The sequence below is a fragment of the Simochromis diagramma genome, unplaced genomic scaffold (genome assembly GCF_900408965.1).
Source record: "Simochromis diagramma unplaced genomic scaffold, fSimDia1.1 OVJJ01000387.1, whole genome shotgun sequence".
Classification (NCBI taxonomy): domain Eukaryota; kingdom Metazoa; phylum Chordata; class Actinopteri; order Cichliformes; family Cichlidae; genus Simochromis; species Simochromis diagramma.
The window spans coordinates 6,981,698-7,009,106 of NW_024387152.1; the positions used below are offsets into that span (position 1 = coordinate 6,981,698).

General features: G+C 41.9%; 1 protein-coding gene across 3 annotated transcripts; it reads right to left on the bottom strand.

The window, feature by feature from the left end:
* Window positions 1–1,778: 1,778 nt before the first annotated feature.
* LOC120743901 lies at window positions 1,779–27,404 on the bottom strand. Of its 3 annotated transcripts, none has more exons than XM_040047910.1 (25): window positions 26,824–27,404; window positions 18,221–18,418; window positions 15,850–18,088; window positions 15,554–15,757; window positions 14,475–14,595; window positions 14,227–14,320; window positions 13,892–13,978; window positions 12,086–12,202; window positions 11,898–11,996; window positions 11,636–11,787; window positions 11,078–11,216; window positions 10,267–10,389; window positions 9,977–10,174; window positions 9,059–9,774; window positions 8,240–8,686; window positions 7,073–7,322; window positions 6,866–6,955; window positions 5,936–6,262; window positions 5,679–5,849; window positions 5,345–5,522; window positions 5,134–5,250; window positions 3,116–3,400; window positions 2,592–2,786; window positions 2,291–2,353; window positions 1,779–2,054 (listed from the first exon to the last, which is right to left on the bottom strand). In XM_040047910.1, the coding sequence occupies exons 1-24, from the start codon at window positions 26,824–26,826 to the stop codon at window positions 2,349–2,351; spliced, it is 6,555 nt and encodes a 2,184-aa protein (XP_039903844.1). In that variant the 5' UTR covers window positions 26,827–27,404; the 3' UTR covers window positions 1,779–2,054; window positions 2,291–2,348. The 3 variants fall into 3 exon arrangements, with proteins under 3 accessions (XP_039903844.1, XP_039903843.1, XP_039903846.1); XM_040047909.1 differs by having other exon boundaries at window positions 2,548–2,786; XM_040047912.1 differs by lacking the exons at window positions 1,779–2,054; window positions 2,291–2,353; window positions 2,592–2,786 and having other exon boundaries at window positions 3,261–3,375.
* Between the last annotated feature and the right edge of the window lie 5 nt (window positions 27,405–27,409).

Consider the following 27,409-nt stretch of genomic DNA (forward strand, 5'->3'; position numbering starts at 1 on the left):
TGAACATAAAAGTATAAATTACATTTTACAATGCAAAACAGGAACACATCCCTACTGACTTTTCAAATTAAGGGTAGGTAATTACAACACCAACTTTTGTTTGTTTGTTTTTAGCTCAATAACATTAGGTTATATAAAAGCACTGATGAGTTTTTCCTCATGTTGCTTACAGGTCAGATGGTCAATATAGGCTCAATGAAAAAGACTGAAATGGCTTTTGTAAAAACAACAAACAGACAAAACAGAAGACCACGGCTGAAACATAACATTAAAAAAAATCTAGTTTTTGCAAAATTATGCTATCATCAGAATATATCATGCACGTATGTAGGTAGCGCAGTAAGTGTCTGTATCTGTGAGGATGTTGTGTGTGTAATAAGGAAGGGCTGCACTTCCTCTCTCTGCTCCTCATATGACTGAGTCGTTTAGACCTTAATTCAGGGTGGAAAGAAACAACACAACCCTACTGACCTTGAATAGGAAAAATTAAGAAAAAGAACAACTAATTTACATCAACAAATAAAAAGTATAAAAGAAAGCAAGTCAGCAAAAAAGAAAGGGATACAGATGCACAAAAGGTCAGTGTCATGAAAAACAAACATGCAAACCAAAGGCTACTGTGTTACTGCCTTAGCTTTTCCTGTCATGATTTGTATACTCTTTATATTTACATAGAATAACAAAACTTAGAAAATCATGACACTCATCACCGGTACCTTTAAAGGAAACACATTTAAAAATGTGTTTTAATGGTTGTTTTCATAAAGAGAAACTTGGTACATGGAGCAGATGTAACGCTTAGTGGACCCTAGACGGTAAGTGGTTTCTGCTTGCAAGATTAAGGCCTTATTCTATTCACTGCTTATTATGAAGTAGCTTTTCTTGCTTCCCTGCACACACACGGTCATTCAAATCAAGATATGAAAACAGATACATCGGTGGGTGTAGGATTACTAAGAAACTTAGAGGCATACAGGTAAAAAGCATCAGTTTAAAAATACAGTGGCAGTAAAAGGACCCTCGAAAGGTTACAGTACAGAAGAAACAGAAATGTATTTACGAGTGTTATTTACTGTAGATTAATTCAATTAATTTTATATTTCAATCCATACAGTATCCACATTTCTCAGTTTATCCCCATTCATGTTAAGCCTGAGTTTCCAAGTAGTACTGGGCTCTGTGCGAGCGTATTGGCAGAACAATGTGGTTAAGCTGGCAAAAATACATGATTGCGATTTACTTCCTAAGCAATGCTTTGACTTTGACAAAAGAAAAATAAGCATTAAATACTCTAGATTGGAGTGGTTTATACATGCTGCTCTGGTGTTTGTCTCACATGAGCTGCTACCTTTCAAGACAGCCATAAATAAAACATTATCTCTATGATCCCTGTTAATCAACAATTGTACAAGCTGTACAGGATAGAAGATCATACAAATCATATTTTAAAAAGTATGCAGTCATAGAATGCCTCCTTGCTATCTGGTCACCCCAAGGGGCTCTTTTATAACACGGCCTCCAGACATCAGCAGAAAAGACAAATCACACTTTAAAATATATATTAGTTATATTTCATGACATGAGAATGTTTTTCTGGAATTTTTGGTGACCTAATGTGAGGCAGCAGGTATAATTATTCCTATTCAACTGCATATTTTTGCCATGGTTTTAATCCACCACAGCTGTAACAGCAGATACCTGGTTCTTTATAAAAGTAAAACCTGCATTGGGGGCATTAGGACGACTCTGATGGGCAAAAGGACTAGGCACACCTCGTATCACATATCTGATTGTGTTTATTAAAAAACTCTCACTAATGGCGCTACGTTTCACACTTCATGCTGAATGTGTGACATCAGCACAGCAGCAGTATCTTCTTCATATGATCAAATTTACCACATTTGAGTGACTGAGGTATGACACATGCAAAAACAAACCCCAAACGCCTCTAAAATGACAAAGTCTGGTTGTACATAATATTTTTCATTCTGATAGTTCATCCATCTCTGCTGGGTGACCGGAGCAGGACTGACCAGCCTGAGTTGAAGTCCAATCTGTAAAAATATTAAAAGCACATATTATTCTGAATGCTGTGCCACTGATATAATCACATCTGTCACTATTTCTTTAAGAAGTGTCCTTAGGCTTCAAAGACTATAAAATGACCAACATAAGGTTAGCTGCTGTTATCCCCCCCCCGTGTATATGCACTACCACATACACATGAATAGTATCCTTTTTTAATATAAAAACACACAAAAAAATGACATAAATGTAGAATTTAACCTGCCTTTCTTCTGCTGGGGATTCAATATTAAACTTCTGTTGATTTTCCAATTATAAGTGCATCACCCTGCAAAACAAGAAACCACTCAAATATATTAGCATGTAATAAAAAAAGTTCTTAATGACACTGAATCGTCATGTTGGAAAACTGCTGCATCAGACCTGCTAATGAACTGAGCTACAAAAACAACCTGAGAAACGCTGAGACCAGAATTTTCAGCTCATTTACTAATTCACCAGGTTTCCTTGTTACACCTTCACCTGCACTTGAGAATTAGCCAGATGAGGAGGTTTGGGAGCTACACCTGGCTTCTTTCTGGTAGCTGTCGGTGAGCTGCTTCGCCTCAGGTTGGGTGTCCGACAGGTCTGTGGGTGGGTCTGTGAATTCTGAGATACACAGGAAGAGTCGTCCACTATTTCGCCACTGATGGCAGACAGACAGCTGTGCTCCGAGCTGCTGAAGAGATTCGTGCACTCCTCAGAAGACTCGGTGCTGTCCACTACAAGGAAAGAAAACAGGTTTTTTGACATCAAACTGATATAAGTTCACATTCCATAGTGATGTTCAAGAAAAAAATAGAAACCTAGTAAAGATCGCACTGCAGTTTTTCACACTGCTGTGCCACTAGATTGGGCCAAATTAAAAGATAAACTTAAACCCTCCAGTGGTTTTAAATATAACTACTACTCTATGTTAGGATAATCAGCCTATTGGTTAGTTCTGATTTATCATTTAGTCATTTACTGTTTGAATACTAGTAAGTTAAAAAGTCAGCAGCAAACAAACACGTCTCTCTATAGGGAACAAAAAACCTTAAAATAAACTCACTCAGTGGATGGCGATCATTGCACTGTTCATAGTTAAGGTGCAGGTGATGTTGATGTAGGTGATCATTGTTGAGTTCATTGTCAGTCACAGCGTCAGGGGAGGAGCAGACAGCTAGATTGGCATCCACGCCCTGCGACAGGTTCCCGGGATGTCCGGCAGGGGGCAGTGAGCCACGGCCGGATGAGGAAGACGATTGGCTGAGGGTGGTGGAGGTGGTGCTGCCGGAGCCAATGGAGTGAGGTCGGGGATAGTCTAAACCCCTGTGTGAACAACACGCCACAGGGACTGACGACATACATAGATATTAATGTGACAATAATGGGCTTGATTAGTGAGCAATGAGGACTGTTGAAGTACATGCACATGAAAAAGTATTCTCTCCGTAGCTGGATTAGTGGGCTTTACCAAATGTCAGGGCAATCAATAAAATCAGTGCTATAAAAATTTGTTTATAATAATAATGGATTGCATTTATATACCGCTTTTCGGGACCCTCAAAGCACTTTATAACACGTTTAGTACAACAAAGACCAAACTGATGCACAGCCCCCCATTCCCCAAAATTATCTGTGATGTGATAGAACAAGAAGAATGAAATGATATGCAATTGATTAAAAACAATTCATTAAAGAATTTTATAAAAATACAAAAAAGTAGTTTTTGAGAGTATTTCAGCGCTTCCTCAATTATAATAGCTTTTGTTTGATGTGCTCTTTGTAAGTGATACATGCACAGTGGAGGAAATAATCATTTGATCCACTACAAACCAGCCAGATTTGTGGTTCCCACGGATTACAATCAGTGTATTCATCAGTTAATTACAGATACTCCTGATCTCAAATTGTTATGTGTATAAAGCTCTCCTCTCCACCACCATGGGCGAGACCAAAGAGCTGGCAAAGGACATCAGGGACAAGATTGCAGACCTGCTGGCTGGAATGGACTACAAGACAATCAACAAGAATCTTGGTGAGAAGATGACAACTGCTGGTGTGATTGTTTGGAAATGGAAGAAATACAAATGACAATCAGTTGTGCTTAGTCTGCAGCTCCATGCAGGATCTTGCTTCATTAGGTGGGAGTGATAATGAGAAAGGTGGTGGATTAGTCCAAACTACAATGGAGGATCTGAAGGCAGTTGGGCAGAACAAGCCCATTTTATCTAAATGACTCAATGGGCGTAAAATCTTTGACACACCCCATACCATACCCATACTGTCGGGCTAAAGAAGCATGTTAAGGTCGTGGAGTGGCCTAGCCAGTCTCCAGACCTCAGCCATATACAAAATCTGTTGACAGCCAAGAAAGATAAAGGATTAAGAGTTTCTGTAAAGAGGATTGGGCCAAAATCCTGATATGTGTGCAAACTTGGTGACCAACTACCATCTTACTGCTGTGGTTGCCAACAAAGGTTTCTCCAGCAAGTGCTAAAGCTTTGCTTGGGGATCAAATACTTATTTTATTCAATGACATGACATGAGACTGTTCACTTACAAATTCAGCAAGGGATCAATTAATTATTTCCCCCACTGTAAGTTAAAGTTTTTCAAATAACATGTAAAGTGCCTCTATTGTCACATTTAACTTAAATATGTTTCAGGACACAGCCCTTGATCAGACTTCATGTATCCAGGGGATCTTTACTAGTGTAAAGATTCCAATTGGAATGTTACACTTTGGTGGTGTTACACCAATTGCAAGCATATCAGCTGTGGAAAAGGAATGATGTTGTTGTTTGTTTTTTTTGCAATGGATTATAGTGATTTTCAACTCAATTAATTCCTAACCATCCCCAGAGCCATGACACAATAATAATTACAACCTAATGTCAACCTCAAGCCTTTTGGGGGGTTAAATGGATGAATTAAATGTTAAACTTTTAATTAACTGAAAAAACTAAAACTATAGTACAAAGGGTGGAAATAACACCAAGACTGCAAGAGAACTCTGAATTGTTATGTTATATCTGATAGATGAAGTGGAATTTAGTTTAAAATGTTATATGTGCAGCTCCTTACTTTTGTCGGTAACAACACAGCTGACAGCTCGGTCACAAATTGCAGCATCACTGGGTTGAATATCCATGAATGGCTTGCGGTCCATTCCCATGAATACCCTCTCCTGCATGCGCATTTCTGGAACAAAACGTAGATTCACAATATGTTTTTAAACCTGTGAAGCACCGTGCACTGGGTCAAATGCTAAATAAAGACAGTATGTTGTCACAACCTCTACTATGAGCAGCCTGATCCCAGAGTATCCTCTCCAGGTCTGTGGTCCAGGCTTTCTTCACCTCCACGCTTGAGGCTCTCAGAGTGTAGGTGTCCTCACTTTTTCTCCTCCGGAACCAGATCTCAAAACACAGAGCGCTCATAGCAGAGTTATGAGTCATCCCAATGTCATTTGTCTGAAGAAGAAAATAGAAAGAGATGTAGAAATTTCTCATCCTGGAGGATTCAAGCAGCATTGACGTGTAATTCCTTGTAAATTGTGTTTTAAGGTTCAAAAAGGGTTGACTGTTTAGGTTCTGACAACCCTTTGATGAGCAAGGACATGTGCAGACCTTGAATGACTGCTTGTAGATGTACACGTCGTTTCCGATGTCCGTCTTCTTGGTCTTGCTGAAGAGAATCAGATCTTCAAAGAGGAAGACGCGGCGGACACATTTCTTCTTCCTGAAGAAAACCGTGAACTCATCCTGGCGAATCAGCTGGCCTTGTTCTTTCAAATTCACCTGACAGAAAAAAGGGGAAGCAACTGTCACTGTCATGCAACAACTGTGATTTAAGTTGACCCGGCCTCCCTGTTTTAAAATCTTACATCACAATCCTGAATGGCATCCATGGTGAGTAAATCGTTGCCATGACGCATCTGAAATCGAATCAGATCTGCGGCAGCCTGGATCTCGGCCCTCTCCCGCTCCCTCTCACTGCTCGTCAGGTCAGGCACATACACAGCTGGGCCGGACACGCTTTGCGAGCATATATTAGAAGTGCACAGTGCATCCTGGATTATATCTTTTGGCCTGTATGAGCCAGCCAAAGCTAACATGTCCTGGAGCAGAAGGCTGTACTTGCTAATTCTCTGGATAGGGCGCAGAAGGTAGGATGAAAGGTCCATCATGTCTCCCAGCTCCTGCTGCTTCTTCTGTGAAGGAACAAAAAAGGTAGAGTGTAAGTCTAAAAAGTAAAAGCATGGCACAAACACTCCTACTGTAGCTGTAGGACAATGGTGGGAGCTGTTCTTATATACCTTGGAAGGGTGCATTATTAAACATACTGCTACCCCTAAGCTTCCTAGAAAATGCACTTATGGTACAAGTTTGAACATCCTAGGTGCCTAGATTCCTTCTTGAGTTACCGCAAACACCAGATTTTCAGAAAACTCTGAAACTTTCAAAAGCCCCGATCGTGAGATCGAGGTCACACAGATTAGAATTTGTTTTTACCAGGTGCATCTATCGTATCGATTTGAAAATCCTACAGTGCCTCATTCTCGATTTATCATGTTCACATAGTTGGGTCTCCACACCTCCCTTCCACCTGCCAGTAACGGGGTAAGGGGGTAACAACAATAGCCCATCAGCCCCTTCAGCTGAGGGGTAAAACGTTGTCTGTGGAATACTTTTAATCACTCAGCTCTTTTAGAGTTGTAAGTTAGAGTTGTAATAAATACAGTAAATCTCCTTTACATCATTAAGTTAGAAAACTGCTTTAAAAGTTTTTCATTGACAGGAAGACGTAAATTAACCTTGAAGATGTCATGGGGACGGTGCAGGATCAGGGCATCTGATTGAGGTTTGTTCTTGCTGTACAAAGCATATAGACCAAAACTCTCACTCTGTGGAAAAATACAGTTTAATGTAAAGTGAAAATTTTTTCTGAGAAGAAGTAAAAACATTATGTAGAATAAATATTGTATGAAAAAGTATAACGCAGTCACAGAGTTGTTACTCACGTGTCTGAGAAAGCAGCGGGCCATCATCGCAGGCTCCCTTGGACAGGCCTCCAGCTCTGGCAGGAAATAGTGGCTGTGGAAATCATAAAGCTTCTCCAGGTTGCCAAAGATGACCCCTCGCTTGCCCCTGAGGTCCTGGGGGATGTCTAGTCTGTCCATTAGGGGGAGGTAGTGGGTGAGGATGTAGCCTAAGGAGCGGACGTACTCCCTCTCTGTGAACACCAACTCCTCCATGACACGCTGCAGCCTCCTGGTGACAGGAGGATATAATCATACAAAATATTCTAAACAAATGTTAACATGCTCAGGTAAAAAAAAGTGCAGACATCTTCTGATAACTACAGTACTGTGTAAGAGTCTTTGGCCGGCCCTTATTTTTTTATATTTTCCTACAAATATAGGTAAAGGTGCAGCGGTTTATTGTAACGTGCAAACATAAATGGGAATACAATATATAAGGCAAAATCTGTGTGTACAGTTCTGAGGTTGAAAGGTTGAAAGTGTTTTCTGTTTTGGATGTTGGCTGCCTTTTGTTTTATTCTCTGTCAAGATGACCTCACACTGCTTCAATAATGTTGAGTTATTATAATGAATGATTGTGTACCAGTGTGTTAGTTATTAAAAAAATACAACAAACTTCTTTGAAGAAAAATACAAAGAAATGAGAGGTGGTCCAAGACTTTTTCACAGTACTGTACATTCTCTTTGTTACGCTTATCATCAGCTATCTTTCCCATTTCAGATAGATACATTATTATTTTGCATTCGTGAATTATGGAAACAACCCGCTGGGCACAGATAAATATTTACACCACGAACCTACATTTTTTCCCCAACTTCTTTTGCATTGGGTTAAATGTAAATTTATTGCAAACAAAGTTTCTCAGCACAGTATTTAAGATATTCCAAATTTCCAGTGAGGTAATAGCAGCACTGATAGTCTGTGCTCAGTAAGCCCGTTCCATCAATCCATGACACAAAGATGGAAAAAAGAGAGGGAAAGTGAACAGACAGTACCTGTAGCTCTTCATTGCCAGCTTAGAGACAGAAAAGAGTGCATGAAAGACTCACACGAGCCACATAAGATGAGCCAAATTAAAGTTAATCATCAAATATTACTTATTCTCTATAGGCCATAATGATTTCACCCACACACAGAAGACTTACAGGGCGCGGCTGGCACTCCCATGTGGACTCTCTAAACAACAGGCCCCCTCATTCCTCCCAGTGGGCAGGCTGGAGTGTTTGCAGCATGAAGTCCCTTTACCCCCCACAGTCCCGTGGTCGCTCATGCAGGAGTCTTCTGAGCAGAAGCTCCCATGGCGGGAGATCTGAAACTTCTGAGCTTCTTGGAGGATTCGACAAGACGGCTGACCATGGTGGGAACAAGATGATGGGGTTCGAACTCGCTGCTCTGGAGGAGTAGATGATCCTGCTTTTGCCACTCGTGTGGTACATGAGTCCTGACTCGCTGATCTCACCCCAAAACCCCGTCCCCATGGAAACCACTGGCAGCCGACAGTGTGGGACTGAGACAGAGCGGCAGTGTCTCTCTCGCTCCTTGCTCTGCTTATTTGTCTCCTCCTCGCCTCTCTTTCTGTTTTCCTTTCTGACCTGTATAAAAATGACACAGAGACACTGTTACTACTTCTGTAGCACGGCCATGCTACAGAAAACCAACTCAAAACTGCCTTTAAGGTTCTTAATCATCTTAAATGTTTATTCAGATCCATAAATCTTTATTTTTTAAGCCAGCGGAGATCCAAAACACTTTTTGTATTTTTTGTTTGAATTTTGTATACCATGACATAATGCACAGGGCATCTACAATTACTATAATTGGATTATAATTATTATTACACAAAGAAATTCTCCCAAATATTACAAATATTATCTAACAGAAGAGTGTGAGACTTGCTTTGGAAATCAAAGGGAGTTAAATATTTAATAAGAGGGATGGATAGACAACCAAAGAAATTATTTTACCTATGAGGAGATTGTGGAGCGACCTTTGACCCCTGGTAAATTCCAGCCTCACTGTAATCCTCAGGTTTAACGATGATGTTACAGCAGGCTACAGCTGTTGAATTAGCGCAGTTGTTGCCCAGGATCGGTCTTCTCTTTCCTAAATCCACCGCTCCTGACATGATGCTTTCCCACTGCGGATGCCGAGGCCCAGGGGTTGATTGTACCACCAAATTATGGCTGCCGGGAGAAGCTGTCTGAACATTAGTGCTCACCACGTCAACAAAATGACCTTCACACCAGCTGCTAGAATCTGGTTGCTGGTGATAAACCTCATCCACATTCTGCATCCTCTCCTGAAGCTGTTGCTGGGCTTCCTGACTTCTCAGCCAGGCAAAGTTCCAGACACGCATCCCCTGGGAGCCCTGCAGGAAGCTGGCCTGTGCCTTTACCTCCTGGAATTTCTCCAGGCTGAACTGTTGGAACCTGTCATGGAAAGCCTGGAGGATGGAGCTGTCGGTGCATGAAGGGGAAACACCAGTGGTGGTTGGATGTGAGCCTTGCTCTGTATGGATGTCAAACTGACAAAGGGATGCAATGTTTGGACTACAGTCTTGGTTTTGGAGCAGAGTGTCTCTTTGTTTAACCTGTGAGGCGCTTTCAAGGTCCTGCACTGCATGGATTCTGGACTGACACTGGTCCAGGTAATCAATGCATTCACTGGACAGTGCTGTAGCCTGTTTATAAAAGAAATGTCTATTTAAATAAAAGTAAATGAAAAAGACTTCTTACTACTTTTTAAAAAACAAGTAGTTCTAACCTAGAAAGTCAGATGTTAAAAAATGCAAAGTACAGGATAAGAAGTATGAAAGTTTGGGGTTCCCAAACAGGCAAAACATGCAGTATGAGAGCAACAAGCGACAAGTATCAAATACAAACCTGCTCACAAAAATCGCACACGTTGACCATGATCTGCAGCTCTCTGCCACACGCCTCTGCTCGGCACAGGAAGTCCTCCAGGCCTGATTTGAAGGTACAGACAAAATCCCTGAAAGCCTCAGTCTCTGGGTAGGAGATCCCTCTCTGCTGAAGCTGCTCGGCCTCTGACACCAAAGACATGGCGTGGTGCCGTCGGTCCTGCAGGGGGACAGAAAGAGAGACTCAGAGAGCTGCACAAACAAACACAAATACAGGGAGAGCGGCAATCACAAATAAAATCTTAGACTGACATTAGCTTCAATTAGGAAACCAGTGAAGCTGTTGAGGATCTGCTCCATTCTGTCTCCAGAGTCCTCCACTGACTCTGCCTCCAGCAAATGGTGCTCTCCCTCTTCATTAAACCACTGCTGAATCTACATAGGGGTGGAGACACAAAAGTTATGTATTTGGTAATGTAGCATATAAGAAAACTGAATATGTGCAGACTCCAGTGTGTGCATATGCATATGCATATTCAGGTGCAACTGAACTGAATGTGCTGCTTTTAATTTCTCAGTTAAAAGCAGCAATGGGTTAATTAAAATGTTTTAGTGTCTAGTATTTTTTTTGTTGATCATTCACATTATAACAAAAAGAGAGCAGGAATAAAATATAAACTGTTTGCATATTACCTGTTTATATAAATATATATATATGTATATATAATATGTATGCATATATACATATTATATATACACACTGAGGTGGATGACCAACTTTACACAACCTAGAGCATAAATAAGTTACCATCAGTGCCTGATTTAAATTTGTAATGAAGTGATATTAAAAGCCACAAACTAGAGGAAATCTTGCACAAGCCCTCGTTTTTTCTTTTTAACACTATATTCTATATGTGTTACAATTACAGCTAAATTATACTTTCAGTTTATTTACACACAAAAATCCTGAAATTCTACACTTCAATACAGCCACCTAATTCCTTGCTGAATCAGTGGCCTTTTGTGACGTCAGGATCACAGGACCTACACCAACTTTAGTCTAAAAATACCTTTTCAAATAAGAAACCTTTAACATTAGTAAACAGAACATCAGTCAACGTACCTGTGTGAAGTGCCCCTCCATCTCTCTGAGTTGGAGCAGGTACTCCAGGTGCTCCAGCGACACGTTGGACCGCTGCACGAGGACGTGAGCCTGCTCCTCAACGTGGTTGTACAGACCTGTCACTGAGTCCACTGCATCACTGTATTGAGGAAAACATAACATCAAAGCCTTCACAAAGAAGTTGATAAAAGTAGTGAATGTCATTTTAAACATTTCAGTGTACTCCAGCACCCCCACTGAAGATGAGATCACACTTTTAATGTAACTTACCTGAAAAGATAAAGGCCAGCACCTACTCAAAGTGTAGGAAAACACTTACTTATAAATGAATCAGTGTGTCTGGCCTCATGTTCTTTCCTGTACCTGTTGTTTCATATTCAATAAACTACAGCAAATGTGATGTTAAGATGACACTTTGCTATTCTAACAATGTTTAATTGCCAGTTATAGAAAGATACTGACACTTGTTGTTTCACAGCAAAACCTGAATCAGATTGTAGGATAACAGCTGGGATTTTCTACACTTGCAAACATAGCATTAGGATGATTTGTGGTTACCTAAAGTCCTCACAGTGGGGGTATTTGAGGTCGCTCTGCTTCCTTAGCCTAGCCAGGATAGCTCCACCCTCTCTCTGCAGGCTGACCAATCGGCTGTCCTCCAGAACATCCCTCATCAGAGTCCTCTGGTCTATCATGCACTGCTGCACACCCTGTTACATAAAGACCAAACAAAGAAGTAGTTACTGAGGAGAAGGTAACCTCAATTTCCAAGGTCCAAATAACAAAATGAAAAACCAGTCAAAGGCAAGTGTTCGAGTACCTGTACAGTATCTGTCCTGCGGGGCTCCTCGAGCTTGCTGATGGCTCTCAGGAGCAGGCTGGAGGCCACATGCAGATCGTAGACAAATGGGAAGAGTTTCTGCAGAATAAAAGATGTGGCTAAGCAGTGAAGAGGCAGACAGGCATGGACAAATGGAAACAGTTAATATCATAATGTGACGGCCTCACCTGATGTAGCTCCTTCCAGTCAACGTTACCATGAGACAGTGTCCCATCCAGGTGTGAACTCAGCTGACTCGCCTCCACCAGCTTCAGCAACGATTTAACTGATGTCACTATATCAGTCTGTCAAATTACCAGGAACATATTTAAGTCATTACTTAGTATTTAACCACAGGAGATTGTTCACTTATCACCTTTAGCAGACACATTGTAGATTTTTATGTAATCTGGTTTAGAATCAGAATCAGAATCAGAAAGGGGTTTATTGCCAAATGTTGAGCAGGTTTACAACATTAGGAAATTGCTGCGGTGCTTCAGTGCAAACATGGTGTCATAAATAGCACTTAAATAGACATGAAAAAATAAAAGTAGGAATAAGAATTAAAAGTGCTACGTAGAAAGATATGTGCATGAGATATACATGAGATATATACATGAGAATAAGAATTAAGAGTGCTACGTAGATAGATATATACATGAGTGCAGGTGGTGATCAGTGCCAAACATGGAATGATGCAGTGACACAGCGTAGGGTCATGTGTTAGTGGCGGGGACAGTCATATGGTTATTGTTCATGTGTCCAACAGCAGAGGGGAAGAAACTGTTCTTATGGCGAGAGGTTCTGGTGCGAATGGACCGGAGCCTCCTGCCTGAGGGTAGCAGGTCAAACAGACTGTGTCCAGGGTGAGAAGGGTCAGCTGAGATCCGAGCTGCACGCCGCAATGTCCTGGAGGTGTACAGGTCCTGCAAAGATGGGAGTCTGCAGCCAATCACCTTCTCAGCAGAGCGCACAACACGCTGCAGTCTCTGTTTGTCCCTGATAGTGGCTCCAGCGTACCACACGGTGATGGAGGAGGTGAGGATGGACTCGATGATTGCAGTGTAGAACTGCATCATCGTCCGTGTTGGCAGGTTGAATTTCTTCAGCTGCCTCAGGAAGTATATCCTCTGCTGGGCTTTCTTGATGACGGAGGTGATGGTGGGCTCCCACTTCAGGTCCTGGGTGATGGTGGTACCCAGGAAGCGGAATGAGTCCACAGAGGTGATGGGGGTGTCAGTCAGGATGATGGGGGGGAGTGGGGCTGTGTGCTTCCTGAAGTCCACAATAATCTCCACTGTCTTCTGGGCATTCAGCACCAGGTTGTTGTGGCTGCACCAGGACACCAGACGTTCAACCTTCAGACGTTTATTAAATCCTTCAAATTCTACATTTTTTGCTTTCATTTTAACTAATTAGTGCACGGACAAAACTGGAACTTTGGACCTCTCGGTGTGTTTGCTGGTATTTGATTTAAATGATTGTCCATACAAGATCAACAGCAGATCGTTTTGATCTATTTAGTTTTGTAATTAGTTCATCTTATACACCGCTGAAAACAAAACATCTGATAAAGAAAACTATGATCATTATCTTTGATTAAAGACCTGTTCTTTCCTTCAACAGCTGATAGTCATGCAATATGACATATTTTACTCTCTTAACAAAATATTTAGCTGTTGCTAGTTGCAAACACATATCTGAGATTAGATTTCATTCACAAAAGAAAGAAATCGTCTTCTGGGGAACAGGACTGTAAATGCAAAGAGTCTCAAGATGTAAGATATTTGCATGGCTAGACACACATGCTTTTGCACTCTTAGAAATAATGCATAATATATACATATATGGCATGTAATACATACACACAGATGTTCAGTGAGCTGGATTAGCGTTTGTGCTGAGCTGATTCTGCCCCCTGGGCCTAATGTTTAACTCCCCTGCTTTACGAGGGCTTTCTGTTAAAAATGGATGTAAAGAGTGAAAAAGCTGACCTGTATCCCTGGACACCTTTCTGGTCTGAAGTTGTTCTCTTTGTCCACCAGCATAACCAAACTGCTCACTGCTTGAGGGCGCTGCTCCTGCAAGGGTTTAACACTCCACTGAGCTAATCATGACAAATAAATCAACAGATGTATACTGAAAACTAATGTCATCTCTTGCTCTCTTGCAAATAAGCAGGGTGCTGATGCATTTTAGGACTTGATCTTTCACCCAGTATTTATGATCTGCAAACAGGAGCACTCAGCCAGAGATTAACACATAAAACATCAGTTACCTGTGATCAGCTGTAGCAAGCTGTAATAAGGAAAGTTTGTTTGCTTCATACCTGAAGAGTCATCAAAGCCTTATAGAGGTGCGGCTGAGGATTAGTTTTCCTCGCATCAAACACTAGTGTCATCCCACTGTCTCTGATTTCTGTCCTACAAAAACAAACATTCCAACTAGCACACAGTATTTCCACAAATAAAACAGAGACAACCACATAAATGAGAAAACTCCTGCTTTCCAGCAGGTCTGTGAATGCAGAGAGGGTCTATTTTAAGCTTTTGGTTGAATGATTTATTCATTTCTTACCTGGTAATAGAGTGGAAGTAGAGCAGCATCTGGAAGATCTCCTGGCTTGTTACAGCTGTTCGCCATCCCGGGTGGTCACCATACAGTTCAACTACTGCCCTGCCTGTCCTGTCTCTGCCGCCTGGAGGGGTAAGAGAAAGGAGAGATGAGGAGAAAAATAAAAATAAAATATGTTGCATATGCAGGAGGGTTTTCACAAACGAGCTGATATATTTTCAAAAGTTTGAAAGTGAGAAAAACTTTGCAAAATAATACTGCAGCTGACAAAATAGTGAGGACGAAAGTCTAGAATAATAATAATCAAAAAAGAGAGAAGCAAACAGACGGTTCAATGTTTTCTAGGTACAATGCATAGTAGTGAAGGCTTCTATTAGGAGTAATAGGTTACGCAGCAGTGTTCATATTTAAGATTTCATCATTGCATAATGACCTCTAACTACAGGTCAGTGTAGTCGCCTGCTTCACATTTACATGAGGAGTCCAACAACACATTGCAGCAACCAAAGACAAACAAACTAGACCCGAGCAAGGTCATTCACATTTTCCTGTAGAATTCACTTGGTTGAATTCTGAAACCACACTGTTAGATGCCTCCAAGTTAAACACAACACTTTATAAGTGAATTTCACTGCAAATGTTGCAAAGCAAATGTTTTCTATGAGCGCAAAAACAATAAAATATTTATTTTCATAAATAAATAAAATCACAGACACAGACTCTCACACTGAAATAATGTCATATATTAGATAGCAGATGAGATTTTTATATTGATGCTTTTACACTGCAGCTCTGAACCTTTCTAGACTTTATCCAACAGAGGTGCAGTCAGGTCATTAAGCAGTCTGATATGTAACTGCACCCAACAGTCTAGTAAAGCCACAGCTAGCTACTGGACTTCTGGTGTGCCGCATACTGCATGCTGTACTCAGAGAGCATACTTGCATAAGGCCAGTGGAGTATTTCTTACAGTGGTATTTGTAAAAAAAGAGCAACAATGTCCCAAGATGATTCTTCAATCAGTGCACATGGATATTAATGGGTAGCTTTTTTTTTAATTTATTGTATATCAAATTGATTACCTGTAAGTGATGCTACTCCCAGATAGAGGGGGTGGGCTCCGGGGTCTGGAGATCCTAGAGGTAAGTGGTCAGGTCTAGGACGAGCAGAGGGAGGCCGGGAGGTCTTCTGTGTCCCTGCCACTAGAGGTGTATCTGTCTGTGATGGTTTCTGTGTTTGCTGGCTGTTTCTACTAGTTATGGAAGCGCTGCCAGGCTGATCACCATCTGAACAAAGTTTGAAAACAAAATAAAATGAACCTAACAACACCAAAACGACCGCAAAGACAACTACAGAGAAGAATGACTTAAGTATGTACCTAGAACAGCCATGTTCCTCCTGTTGATCTTTGGTGAAACTAATCTGAAGGCGGTGCTGTTTTTACATTTAACCACATGCAGCTGGGGAATCTCTGCACAGGAGTTGGTATTTTCTTTCTTCCTGACATTTTTACCATCGACGATAACCAGTTCACACTTCTCTGAGGTGTCCACAACAGCAGTGGAGAGGGATGAACACCTTTTATCCGATGTGCATACTTGTGTGTTTTGTGATGCTGTGAAACGGCTCCCCGGAGAACTTGTTCTGTTTGGCAGCTGCTCGCAGGGTTTGAGGGTCACGTGCTTCCCAGAAATTTCATTCGAACTAAATAGTAATCCGTGGTGTTTGGTGGAGACACGTGACTGTCCAGTACCATTTGAGCTCGACTGAGCTTTAGCGTTGGTCATCTGTGTTTCTACTGTTGAATTTGTTCCATTCACATTGTGTGTACTGCCATAGGCAGAGTTTACATCCAGTGGTTCCCTAAATGGCACTGTGGTCCTATCATATGTCTGCCCTGGTAGCTCACCAAAGTGACAAGCATTTATTCCCCTGTAATCCATACAGGGGGTGATGTTTATATCTCCTGGTTTCCAATACGGAGCTGTGTCATATTCTCCCGACTCCTTACAAACAGCTTCAGGACGGTGGTTTTGCATCCCAGAGTCACCATACATTCTTTGAACATTAAAACACAGATCCCTTGTTTCATTCTCAAGTGGCCCCTGTCTGTTATTACACAGTGAGAAATCACCATCCTCCTCCACCACAGCTAACGCAGCTCCTTTCTCTTTCTCCTTTCCAAATGTGACGGGATTTTGCAGCGCAGCCTGGTAGGAGTCCCTGTATCGACACCTCAGCTCCTGAGCCCTGGAAACCTTCCCGCCCTGTTTTCTTCTCATGCATGGAGTACAGGGTTTCTCTGAGAAATGCACAGTCCGGATACACTCAGAGGGATCAGTGAAGTCAGAGTGAGGGTGGTGAGGCTGGGAAGGACTGAAAGTGGATGGAGGTCCTTTTTCTGCAGACTCGTTGGGTCTAAGATGACTTTGCGTTTGAGGTTTTGCAGGTAGCTGCACTGGTGCTTGCCACTGTGTGGGAGGTGGCATCCGTGTTGCCGTCTGCCCTTGTGTTTGCCTGTGTGAATCCTGTGGCTGGATTTGAGCAGGTCTCTGCGGATATCTCTGCATTTGTCCCTGAATTTGTGCATGTGGTTGGATTTGTGCCTCTGATTTTTGTTTTTCTTCTTTAATTGACTGAGCTCTACCGAAAAGCATAGTGGCTTGAAGGATATCAATATATTCCCCTTCTGCACCAACAATGGGTGCTGGCTCACATCTACTGGTATCTTGAAGGTTTCTATCTTTACCTTTATCTTGCGCTGTGATTTCAGCACCCTTATCTTGACCTTTGCATACAATTAGATCAGTATTCGTAGGGGTCCACGTATCTGAAACAGTGCTTGGTCTTGTGCTTGTACCTTTCCCAGTAAAGCGGCTATCCCACGTGTTAGGGGACACCCAACCTAAAGGCTTAGGCTCTGATTCAGTCTCTGTAACTCTGATCAGCCTTGACGAAGAAGCAACACTAACATCAACCAAGCAAAGCGACACAGCAATACCGTGCTTTGCTGGACATATTCTGGTCTCCACGGAGAAGGCAGAGGGATGTGAAGAAGATGTTAAAACTGAATTTTGAATGGTTAGAGGAAGCGGTTTGAGTGCAGATTCCTTTGAAGGAATAAGTGGTAAAGATTGATTAGATGAAGAATTAGGAAGAGGTGAAAGGAGAGGAAGCGGAGATGGCAAAGGAGGATATGAGCGAGGAGCAGAGGCCATACTACTCCTAGCACTGTGTGGCCTGTCGGCAAATTCAGGCACGGCCACCCGTTCCCATGGTAACCTCACCACGCCCTGCTCTGTGGCAAGCAGGCATCGGCTGAGAGGCGTTCCCTGGCGGCCGTTGTTGAGCTCATCTAACCAGTCGAGGCTGAATATGCAAGGATAGGAAGTTTCAGGGATTGGGGTTTCCTCTACTAATTCCTCCAATAAGTCCTTGTCTTCCAGGAGGCTGCAAACCACAATGCGAGCTGATTGGTCACAGAATGGTGCCACCTGGAGATAAAAATCACCCGGCCGAAGTAGCACTGGGTCGATGGGAGCAAGATGGACGACAACTTGGTCACATAAGCACAGAGGCCAGCCCTCATAGACGAAAAGAACACCAGAGTATGGAGCCTAAAGGGGACAGGACATGGGCAACAGAAAGAAGTGTACTCAGTATTCTGCTCTGTATTAACAAAAGTGCTGAATGTACATAAAAGTCTCTTTAGCTTAGCATCCCACTGGAGTTTACAAACAATGACTTACACATGCAGCCTGCTGCACGGTGTCTAAGATGTGCTTGGCTGGGACCAGAAAGTCCAGCAAGCACCGAAGGGCGTCTCCCTGATAATGACTGTCGATGACTTGGAAGAGCTGGCTGAGAAGCGTGGGGGCGGTGGCCTCAAAGGGCGGGAACAGCACAGACAGAAGGTTTTGGATGGATCCCTCGAGAGAATCAAAGTTCTGGAAACATAAGAGAGAGCAGAAAGCTACAGATGTTACTTAGCAACAAGTTTTTGAAACTTCATACCACTGATTTCCCGAATTACATCATGATGTCAGTGACAAAAAAAAATAATCAAACACATCCATCATTTTTACATATATTCATTCAGCTGCTTAGAAGTTGAACCTTAGTGCAGGCAATCAATATTTCATTCTCAATTTAAAAATAAAATTTAAAACTTTTTTGATTTTTATCATCTGAAATCATATTTAGACTAAATCTGTGCTAGCCAGTATTTCTAACCTTTGAGATGGTGGGATTCTTGCTTGATAACTGATTAATAAAATATTCTGACAGTCAACTGATCAATTTATCAGGTATCGAAACTGTGACTTCACGTTAACCGCATAAAATATTTACTTAGTGCAGTGCAAAGTAATACTAAACAGCAGTAAAGCAGGAGTCAGCTGCTTCCATCTGCCTGTTGTCCACAGTAAATTACAGAGGCCTTGTCCTCATGCTCACAGAACAGCTTCACAAACACACAAACACCTCAGGCTCATCAATGAATATCGAGGCAGCTGGCCTGACAACAAACATCCAAGCAAACATAGTGTGTGATGCCTGGTCCCGAGGTTCACAGGCCTCCTGGTTTATAGTTTCACATTCCCTTTGACCTGAACTCATGGCCCACTACCCACTTTTAGGCCCTTCTTTATTTAGACCAGCAAAGGCCACAGCACCAGACCTCTGGGGTTCACATACAGTATATACACGTACACGGGGGGTATATGGCTTAGAAGAAAAGTGATGTGTGAATTTCCATGCAGAAGTTGGATCTTATTACAGTTGGATATAGTGAGCATAGTTGTTTTGCCAGAAAGAAAAAAGCACATTTTCATACATGCCAAACCAGAATGTAAAAGTCACTGTCCACTGCATATTTTCATTAAGATTATTTACCACTCAGCTCAAAGATTCAAAGCTGGAGTGACAGACATGGATAAGCAGAGATGGAGACATAGACGTGTTTTGGTGTGATGAATTAGCGCCTCTGACACTGATACTTGCTCGCTGTCTCATGTTCAAACCAATTCAGTTCAGCTGTATTTTTATATAGTGCCAAATCACAACAACAGTGGCCTCAAGGCCCTTTAAGTTGTAAAGAAAAGACCCTACAATAATACAGAAAATCCCCCCAAAATTAGATGACCTACCATGAGGAAGCACTTAACAACAGTGGGAAGGAAAATCTCCCTTTTAACAGGAAGAAACCTCCACCAGAATGAGCCTCGGGGATTGGCCACCATGTAAATGAGAACAGGCAAGAGATATCATGTGTTCTGTATCTTTTTCTTGCCACTTCTATGAAGGGCTGTGCAGCACTTTTGGTCTTCATTAAGCAGTTTAACGCATTCATATTTGCATTTTCTCAAAAGTGACTTTTTCAGTTCTATGCATAACGTGCCTAAAGGTTTCATCTTATTTTATTTTTTTTTGCTGCTGCCTGTTCTCATTTACCATGTGGTCATCTACCCTCTTCATCTCATCCCCTTACATTATCATCCGAGGAACGCTGGAATCTCCACCAGTCCATAGCGCCTACAGCTTCAGAAACAACACTGTGACTCAGAGCTGTTTAGTCAGCTTTGGCACATCCTGCTGGGATACAACACAACAATGGCTACTGGGGTAAAAAGAAAGAAAAGGATAAGGGGGGTGTTTAAAAAAAGTGGTGGTGGGTGCTAAATGAGAGAAAGATATGGATGGGTACAGACTGAAGCTCTTTATGAAGTGTAAGCAAATTCAGCTCATAGCACATACATTTTAAATGAAGGGTTTTCCTGTCTTAATCACCAAGAAAAGTACACCAGCTTCATCAACTCTTAAATGATGCCAGTGAAAGGGTATGCTGGTGTGGAGGTCTACATAAAAGCCTCTGATTCAAGCTGTGCCTGCACTGCTGGTGATGAGTAAGCTGTGAGAAGCAGGACAAATCACCAGTTACTGCATGTGCACCAACAAAGATGCCTATTTAAGCAATTTTTAAAATGCGTGTTTTTTAACTTATGTGTTTACTGGTTAGCCTGCCACCAGTATGCGGCGTATTAGTGGACTGCGCAGGCATGTCTCTCTGCCTAGGCAGATTCACATGGCTCTATATAAACACCCGGATCTTTCTCACTCAGCCACTGAAATAAATAACGATGCTCACATTACTGTGGATAAGATGTCCCAGTGCTGGAGCTGAGGACAGTTTGAATATTTATGTCCAGTATCATTATGAAGCAGAAATAGTCCTTGAACATTCCTGATGTCAAGGAGGTTCCTGTCTGGACAAGATGAAGATACTTAACACTAAAGAAAGAAAAGAGTGCACAGTGACATCCCTGTAGTCCATGTGCTTCTTGGGGAATTTTTCCTTTTTCATCAGTAGTCTCTGGTGGCAAGGGACAAGAAATGAAGAACAAGGGAATACAATGCACCAAAGGTCTAGGGTTGGATTTGAACCAAGTACAATGCGATTACATGCTGTCCCTCTTTGATCCCTAAACTAGGACACCAGCATGATCCCAACTGTGCCATTGTATGAAAATCCAGTTTAAAAAAAAGAGTGTCCAGATTGGATCATTAATATCCATTATTCCCGCTGACTGACATAAACAAACTATTTGTTGGAATGAATGAAAACATGCAGATATTTATTCTTAGATTCAGCGCAATGACTTTAAGGAATACAGAAACTGAAAATCAACAAGAAAATGTTGTATTTGTGAACACTGGCATCCTTGGAAAATTTATTTGAATCTTTTCTTGTTATTAACACAGTCAACCATTAACACTATTATCATTATCCACTCAAATATTCATTTTTTTGTGATACATTATAAGCAAAGAGCCTGAGAACTATGTGAATCCCAACAAGTCCGGCATCTCTGATAGCAAAACCTCAAAGTCTCTGCAGACACTGACACGACCTCTAAATAAGCATTAAAAGAATCAATTTCCTGTGTTTATGTCTGCGGTTATTCATCGAAGCTGATATACACAGATTCTCTTCTGGATTGCACGAACTATTTAAAATGGTTTTAGTGCTGCCAGTTATAAGAAGTGCTGTGGGAGAAATGTGGATTCCTGTCTATTCCCAACAAGAAGGAGATCTTTCATTCCAATTCATTATTAGAGCTCCTGGAGATGCTGTGAAACTGTTTTTTTAAAGAGGCGTCACCACTACAACAGATAACTAAACATATAATTTCCCAGCTGCCTAAGCAGCGGTCAGAACGAGTTATGTGTGGCTCCATTCATGGCTAAGTGTAAGTGTATCATATTTGATACATGAGTTTTTGAGACTTCTATATCATCACAGGGGATTTTTCCCCCCCTGATACAGTATGCCACATTCATGTAATATGCCAAGAAAACATTTACGCAGCATTTCTGTCACACCTTAAACTGTGTTTGAAAGTGAAAATTAAATCAAAATTTGGCAGCTCAGTTAATTATGCCTACAGGGAAAAATTAATTACTGCACAACTTCATTATTATTATTATGCTTTAATATGCAATGTTTACCTTCTGTTGCATCTTCTGCAGTACAAAGCATTGATATGCACTGAGTCCACTCTGTGGAGAAAACATTTGGGCTAGCTGAAAGTGTCCTCCTGTTATGCCTCAGCAGAGGACAAAGCTGAGAAAGCAGGAAAGCTCAGTAATGGGATCTTTAACCAGCTGGAACAATCTTAAGTGATACTAGATGCTGAATCAGTAAGAAACTGAGGTCAGTAAATTCTTATTGACACCACAGTCATATTCTCCTGTACATAGTCTGTGACTTGCTGTGGAGAATTGACAACATTTAAGCTTGTACTTGACCGACGGAAAAGGGGGGACTCTCCACTCCAGGTTAGGGACGAGTTATTGGCCCAAGTTGAGGAGTTTAAGTATTTCGGAGTCTTGTTCATGGTTGAGGGGAGAGGAGAGTGGGAGATCGACAGATGGATTGATGCCGAAATTAAATGAAAGAACAAGATTGCAGATACAAGCCCTGGAAATTAGCTTTCTGAGGGGTGGCTGGCCTCTCCCCTAGAGATAGGGTGAGGAGGTCGGCCATCCGGGAGAGGCTCAGAGGCCACTACTCCAAATCGAAAGGAGTCAGTTGAGATGGCTCGGGCATCTGACGAGGATGCCTCCTGGGCTCCTCTTGGGTGAGGTTTTCCGGGCATGTCCCACTGGGAGGAGGCCCCGGGGCAGACCCAGAGATTTTATCTCTCTGTTGGCCTGGGAACGCCTTGGTGTTACCCCAGACAAAACTGGAGGAGGTGGCCGGGGAAAGGGAGGTCTGGGCTTCTCTGCTTAGGCTGCTGCCCACGCAACGCAGCCCCGGATAAGCAGAAGAAGATGGATGGGTGTATTTAACAATAAACATTTACCAATGGTTCACAAAGAAAAGCTTTTCACCTCACCATTCGTAATTTTAGAAATTTCCAACTCTCCAGGCAGCTGAATCCTGGTTGTCAGCTGACCATCCATCAGGAGGGGAATTTTCTTGGATTTCTTTCTCATTGTATGTAGTTGTGTGCTTTCTGTGTGCTTCTTTACACCAGGAAGGGCTCCCTTGCTCACGTCACGCTATGATAAAAATGTCTTCAGTCCGCAGCTCTGTTGACCCATTCACTGAAAATAACAAACCAGTGAATGATGACAAAAACACTCAGGCTGACCAACAGATGCTTTTAAAGAAAGGCAACCTGACATATTTAGTCATTTTAAGGACAATTCAATTGTGCTGTAAATAGATTAGCGCTGACGCAGAAGCTGTGCCGTGACACACCACCAGAACAATCGATGGCACACAGCAGAGGCTCAAACCAGCCATGGGACAAAATGTGAGGTCATGAATGTAAGTGTCCTTGTGAAAGCAGTTCCCTTTAAATAGAACTATTTTCTTTCTTTGTTTTTTAAATTATGATAAATTAACTTTTATCTTTCAGCAATGACCTGCAACTGAAAATCTTGCAAATCTGTGAAACTGAAATTGACTGTTGACAACGTCTCCATTTGAAATTACCGATGCACGTAAATCTGCCAAAAGTCTGAAGAGCATGTCTTTGCTTTTTAAATAATTGGATGCTCACGTTTAGACTGTAGCTGCTCTGGACTGCTGTTGTCTCATACAAAACAGGAAGTTATTCCTGCTGCACAAAAGCATCTCTTGTTTTTTTTTAGAACATTTGTTTGCATTAATAATTTATTATCTGATGCTATTTACAGCTTGGGAATCTGAAGCAGAAAAAGAGTTTACTCAGAGAAAATGTACCAAATTCCATCCTTTGTCAGAGCAGCCTGACTTTTAGGAGTAAATGGACGTACCTAAAAGGTAAACTGTTGAACCTTTTAGTGTAAAAGCTGCACCTTGACACTAAAAGGTACAAGGAAAAGAAAAGCTAACTTTATATATATATATATATATACACACACACACACACACAGGTTCTTTTACCTAGTGTGACATATTGTTCCTCTCTACCTCAACACACAGTGACACCTGAGCTGAAGCACAATGAGATTAATGAGAAAAACACAGCCTTAAAGGAATCACAATACACGACCACTACGGCATCGAGATGGCCAGACATCATATTTACTAGCCCTCACCGGGATCAGCAAATCGGACCTTGTGGAGGGCAAACACCAATCATGACAGCCTTGATAAGCAGGATGGCATGAAGGTGGCTGTAAAAGTAGCAGTCAGGAGGCAGCGAGACCTGTGTTTAAGTCATTAAAAACACGTCAGGGGTTTATGAATGAGCTGAGACTTTAAGCATGTCCTTAAACTCATCGCAAGTGAGTTGACGTGTCTGTGCTGTGTGCACATGAGGTGTGTTATTATATCAAAGTGTGGCTTAGCATTCACTGACACACTCGTCTCATCTGTAATTAGCTCACAGCTGCGCTTAATGTAACTCACACCAGCAGATTTCATAACAAACATCCAGAAATGACCACACAGAGAAAGAACCATCTGTCCTCAGACATCCTGGTGAACTTCTATCGCTGCACCATCGAGAGCATCCTGACCAACTGTATAACAGTCTGGTACGGGAACTGCTCTGCCTCGGACCGGAAGGCATTGCAGAGGGTTGTGAAAACTGCCCAGCACATCACTGGAGCACCACTTCCTGCCATAAAGGACATCTACAGGAAGCGGTGTCTGAAAAGGGCTGGGAAAATCATCAAAGACCCCAGTCACCCATCACATGGACTCTTCACCCTCCTGCCCTCTGGGAGGCGCTACAGGAGCCTCCGGACTAAGACCACCAGGTACCGGAACAGCTTCTTCCCCACAGCTGTCAGACTCCTGAACTCTGCCTCCTGACATCTGACCCCCGTTAACACATGGACTGGACATACACACACCCACAACCTCCTACACACACACACAATGGACAACTGTACCCTCAAACACACAATAATAACATGGACTGAACCACCACTCACAACCACTAGCACTTTATATAGCCTCTTAACTGCACTACTGTATAGTTCTGTGTAAATAATCATACGATAATTTTTAATTCTACAAGTGTTTACGACTTGCATAGTTCCCATTTCTGTATAGCTGTATATCTCATATTTCTGTATAGTTCTTTACTTCATATTCTGTATAGTTTTTTTTTCATATTTATATCCTGTTCATAGCCTGTACATAGCTTGTACTCACTACAGCCTGTACATACTTATAGTTATAGCATATTCATCACATACTTCATACCGTGTACATATTACATACTGTAATAGACCCATTTCTGTAATATACTTACATATCTATATTATTGCTAATATATATTGTAATATATCTATATCATGGCTAAAGCACTTCTGGATGGATGCAAACTGCATTTTGTTGCCCTGTACCTGTGACATATGCAATGACAATAAAGTTGAAATCTATTCTATTCTTTTCTATTCTATTCTATTCTAAAACAGGTGAAAACATGGATGAACCACACTGAACATTAAAACACACAATGCCAAATTAAACCCAAAGATTTCTTTCACATATGCAGAACAAACATCTGAAGACTTAATGGGACTTAATGTGTGTGTGTGTGTGTGTGTGTGTGTGTGTGTGTGTGTATGTGTGTGTATGTGTGTGTATGTGTGTGTGTGCAGCTCTGCCGATGTTCAGACAAATTTGGGGCAACAAGCTCAGAGTTTCTGTCAGTTAGTGGTCTTTTAGTATCATCAGTAATGTTTTTGTGTTTATAGCCAAAGCAACACATACAAGTGGGCTACCCAGGTAAAGGTGCGGTGCTGATTTGTAGTTTTGCAAACAGAGTTGTTGAACTGACTGTTACGTATTTTCCATTGAGTCACCAGGACAGGACAAGACGTCTTTCAGCTGAGAGAAAAAAGATGCTCTGTGTAACCTGGTCAACACAGGAACAAATACCCAAACATTGAGGTCACTCCTTAAACAGGAATAGTCGGGTTAATGGACTCTGGCTTCAACGACATGGCAAAAATGCAGGAAAGAGGGCGGGAAAATCACAGTAGTACACACACACATATATGCAGAGGCCTGCCAAATAAAACCTACAGGAGAGCTGGGCGGGCATTTTAAAATTCAGCTCTCTGCATAACATCCGTGCTGTTGGTCTGTGCCAAACTAAATCCACTTTAGAAACTGGACACACCCTCTCTCCAGCCCAGGTAGAGACGTGACAACGCTCATTCATTTACTTCTGCTTACAAGACATGCAAGCTGAGACTCTTACATTATCCCATCGCACCTCTGAGGTTCAAAAGATCTGCTGTCTGCTCTCTCGGTGCTCACATGACTCACATCTCACATACCAGTGAGTGGAAGGAGGCAGATACAGTGGCTGGTTTGTGAAATCTGCCTTAATGCTCAGTAAACTGAGACCTTCACCTTGAGTCGAAACACGGAGGCAGAGCGGCAGCCAGTGCATGCTATGGGAGCTATGCTATACGTTAGACACACTCAGAGCACATGCATGTTACAGCATAAAGGGCTACTTGTCAGGACATAATAAATATGTAACTTGGCGATACTACTTAAAAACGAGACATTGCTCTACCTATCTACATGTCTATCTATATGTGAGGAGAGAAAACCGCATGTGTTTCATTTCAACTCTGTTAAAAAGGAAAATATACTAGAGTTGCTACCAGCAGTCATTTAGCTGATTAAATCTTTTGATAACCAATTTATAATCAAAGTGAAAAATTGAGAAACGCAGCAAATCTTCACATATTAGACCCTGGAAACAACTCATCTTCATCAGCGCTTAGGTAGAGTACATAAAACATTTAAGATTAATTCTTCATGATAAAAAAAAGACAAACATGTTCACTCTGGATGAGAAACAGCACACACAGCAGACTCTCACATTACCATCTTCCTTTCTGGGTTCTGCCTTTTCTGGTTGTCACAACATCGGCAATTTCTGAGATAATCCAAAAGGAGCGGGAATCGTCTACAAAGCTGCTGCTCCCGCACGCTGTCTGCTGAACCAAAATAAAATCCATTCTGCACAGACACTCGTTCACAGCTGAGTGGCTCAGGACAACCTCAAGCAAGCTGGATGAGCATTGGTCAAGTATTCAGCTGGTCCACACGCAGCCTGTGATTTGTCCTGTTATCGCTCCCTCTCTCCCTCTCTCTCTCTCTCAGCGCAAACTGTGTTTTCTGCATCTGTTTTTCCGTCTCTGTGTTTGTTCTCTGCCTCTTGCGGCACCTCAAGTGCTGGCCGTTATGTTCCAGGTTAGTCTGCGTGAGGAAACATGGCCAAACACGAGAAGCGGTGAGAGAGCAAGAGCGAGTTGCTGTTTCCTACTTTTCCTCTGTGGTATTTGTGACACACACTCACTAACACACACAGACAGAAAGAGAGAGTGAGCAAGAGAGGGCTCAATATCACAGTCATAATTAGCTTATAATACCAAAGAGGAACTTGATCCTTGATGCCACCCAGCCACTG